The sequence below is a fragment of the Rhinatrema bivittatum genome, chromosome 16, assembly GCF_901001135.1.
Source record: "Rhinatrema bivittatum chromosome 16, aRhiBiv1.1, whole genome shotgun sequence".
Classification (NCBI taxonomy): Eukaryota; Metazoa; Chordata; class Amphibia; order Gymnophiona; family Rhinatrematidae; genus Rhinatrema; species Rhinatrema bivittatum.
The window spans coordinates 40,685,747-40,688,404 of NC_042630.1; the positions used below are offsets into that span (position 1 = coordinate 40,685,747).

General features: G+C 37.8%; 1 protein-coding gene across 1 annotated transcript; it reads right to left on the bottom strand.

The window, feature by feature from the left end:
- Nucleotides 1–227: 227 nt before the first annotated feature.
- On the bottom strand, nt 228–1,172 carry LOC115078809 (olfactory receptor 12D3-like). The gene has a single exon (XM_029581847.1). The coding sequence runs from the start codon at nt 1,170–1,172 to the stop codon at nt 228–230; it is 945 nt and encodes a 314-aa protein (XP_029437707.1).
- Between the last annotated feature and the right edge of the window lie 1,486 nt (nt 1,173–2,658).

Below are 2,658 nucleotides of genomic sequence, written 5' to 3' on the forward strand. Positions count from 1 at the left end.
ATTATTAGCAATAATACAATAAAAACAAATATACTTAACAATTACAGTGAATACCAAATATATAAATATATATAAAAGACATCTTTTTTTGGACATTAGTACTTCAGAGTTCTCAGTTAGAGACATTACTAATCCATACCTGAAGAATGCAGGACAAAGCATGATCTTGTGTCAGGAATTACAATTTCATTTTCACTAGAACAGCGAGTAGATTAACTTAATATGTTTCATATACATTCAGGGACTATACATCTATATATTATTTTCCTTAGGGAGTTTTTAACATCCTCATTCCTCAAAGTATAGATTAGTGGATTCAGTAATGGGGTTATAACAGTGAATAGGATGGCAGCATTTCGGTCTTGCTCGACAGCTTGAACTGATGTAGGTCTAATGTATGTGTAGATAGCTGTACCATATAGGAGGAAAACAACAGTCAAATGGGAGGCACAGGTAGAAAAGGCTTTTTGTCTCCCCTTGGCTGAACGGATCTTTACTAGAGTTGAGCTGATGTAGGCGTAAGAAGTCAGAGTTAAGAGAAAAGTGCTGAGTACTATGAATCCTGTGACTAAGGTCAGTAGATTCTCATTGAGGTGGGTGCTTGTGCATGCCAGCATCAAAATGGGTTTAACATCACAAAAGAAGTGATTAATTTTATTCGACTTACAGAAAGGTAATCTGGATGTCATAACAGAATGTAATAATGCATGAAAAAATCCAGTCATCCAGGAACCCGATGACAGCAGGATGCAGACCTTCTTATTCATAATGATGTTATATCTCAAGGGATTGCATATTGCCACGTAGCGGTCGTAAGACATAGTCGTGAGAAGAATCACCTCGGTGCTCCCCAAAAAGTGATAAAAATGTAGCTGGGTGATACAACCTTGGAAAGAAATCATTTTGCTGTCGGAGAGGAAGTCAACCAGTATTCTGGGCACAGTGACGGTTGAAAAACCGATGTCAAGAAGGGACAAGTTAGCAAGCAGAAAGTACATGGGGGTGTGGAGGCGCAGCTCATTGACAACCGCTGCTATTATCATGGCATTTCCCAGCAAGATTAGAATGTATAATGTAGAATACAGGACAAGGAGAAAGATCGCCAGCTTTCGATCCTTCGTAAGACCCAGGAGAATGAATTCTGTCACAATGGTTCCATTGTATTCCTCCATTGGTTTTGCTTTTCTGTAGAGAAAAATGAAATGGGAATGGTAGTAGAAAGAACTTCATGAATATGAGGTCATGGAACCTGAAATAGGACCTGAAGCCATGGATCTTTCTTGGCAACAATGGGCATTCAATATTCAAAAGCTTACGAGGCATTTGTGTGGTATAAAATAAGACTTAGCCTTAATTGTATCAAAATAGCTAAGCCGGATTCTCAGCAATCACAATTTAACCAGGTATAGTTATTGTTTGCCCTGCAGTTACCCTGTCAAAAAAAGGAGGTGTTTCAGTAACAAGTCAAATACTAAGCAATAGCAAGGCACACAGCTATGATGTTTATCCCTCTAAATTTAGAAAATAAGCAAGTTCATCTTGCTCCATTGGAAACAACCCTCCTGTTTAAATGTTACCTTTTGGTGGTACACCGTCTGCTTATACTATCGATATGAAAAAGAAGCAGCTAGACGATATCAGCATCTGAGCAGTTGGTATGCCATGTGGAAACCGGTTGATCACTTTTTTTCAGGAATGTTTGGGGTGGATTAATTTGCCTAGTATGCTCTCAGTTGTTTTCCATTTTAGATATTCACACCTCCCTTTCCTGGCTCTCAGTTTGACATGTATTATCCCCTATCTCCTACTTCTCTCTTCTGACTGTACCTTATGTCCGAACCATCCCCTCCCCCCCCCCCCAACACTGATTTATTTTGCTTTTTCTTCTCCGATGACACCATGTAATATGTTTCTCTGGAATACATAAGAATCACTGTGCACCAGAGCATCGTAATTTGTTCCTGTTTCTTGTTAAATAATAAAATTATTTTGAACTAAAAAAAAAAAAAGAACATAAGAAGTTGCCATACTGGGTCAAACCAAACACTGCTATTTAGGATTTATGTGTATTAATGAGCTGGTCTTTTAAAACTGATATATAACTTTTCCCAGCTACTTTTTCCAGTACAGTTCCAGTTTATTGTTTGATAGAGGTAATAGAGGCAGAATGCTTTCACTTTGGTAAGCAAACAATTCTGGATCTATGAGATGCTATTCTACTTCCTGCTTTGGTTGCTAATATTAAATGTGCTGCTCAATCAAACACACACAAAACACTGTGTCAAAGGAACATGCCTATTCCGATGCCAATGCAAAACAAGTTGCTATAAAGCAAGCCCCCTTTCCACGTTGATGGCCTCTTTTATGGCAGAAGAAGTTATTTATCTGCAGGAAGCTGCCCCAATAAAGAAAAGTGGTACTAGATAAAAAATAACTGTAAATAATATGCAGATAAAGTGTGACAAATCTACGATGGCCATCTAGTCACATCTCAATCTTTGTTATCTTATCTTGCTCCTATGTATCAAAGGATGGCTCATGTTTGGAAATGGAATGCTTTCATCCTTTTGTAAAGTATGGTATGATTGGTAGCAGAAACGTTTATGCAAATTGTTTAATTTGTGCAAACACAATACTGCTACTGGAATGAATTTTCTT

Excerpts from the sequence above, each read along its gene's own strand:
- LOC115078809 (XM_029581847.1), bottom strand. The coding sequence starts at position 1,172 with ATGGAGGAATACAATGGAACCATTGTGACAGAATTCATTCTCCTGGGT.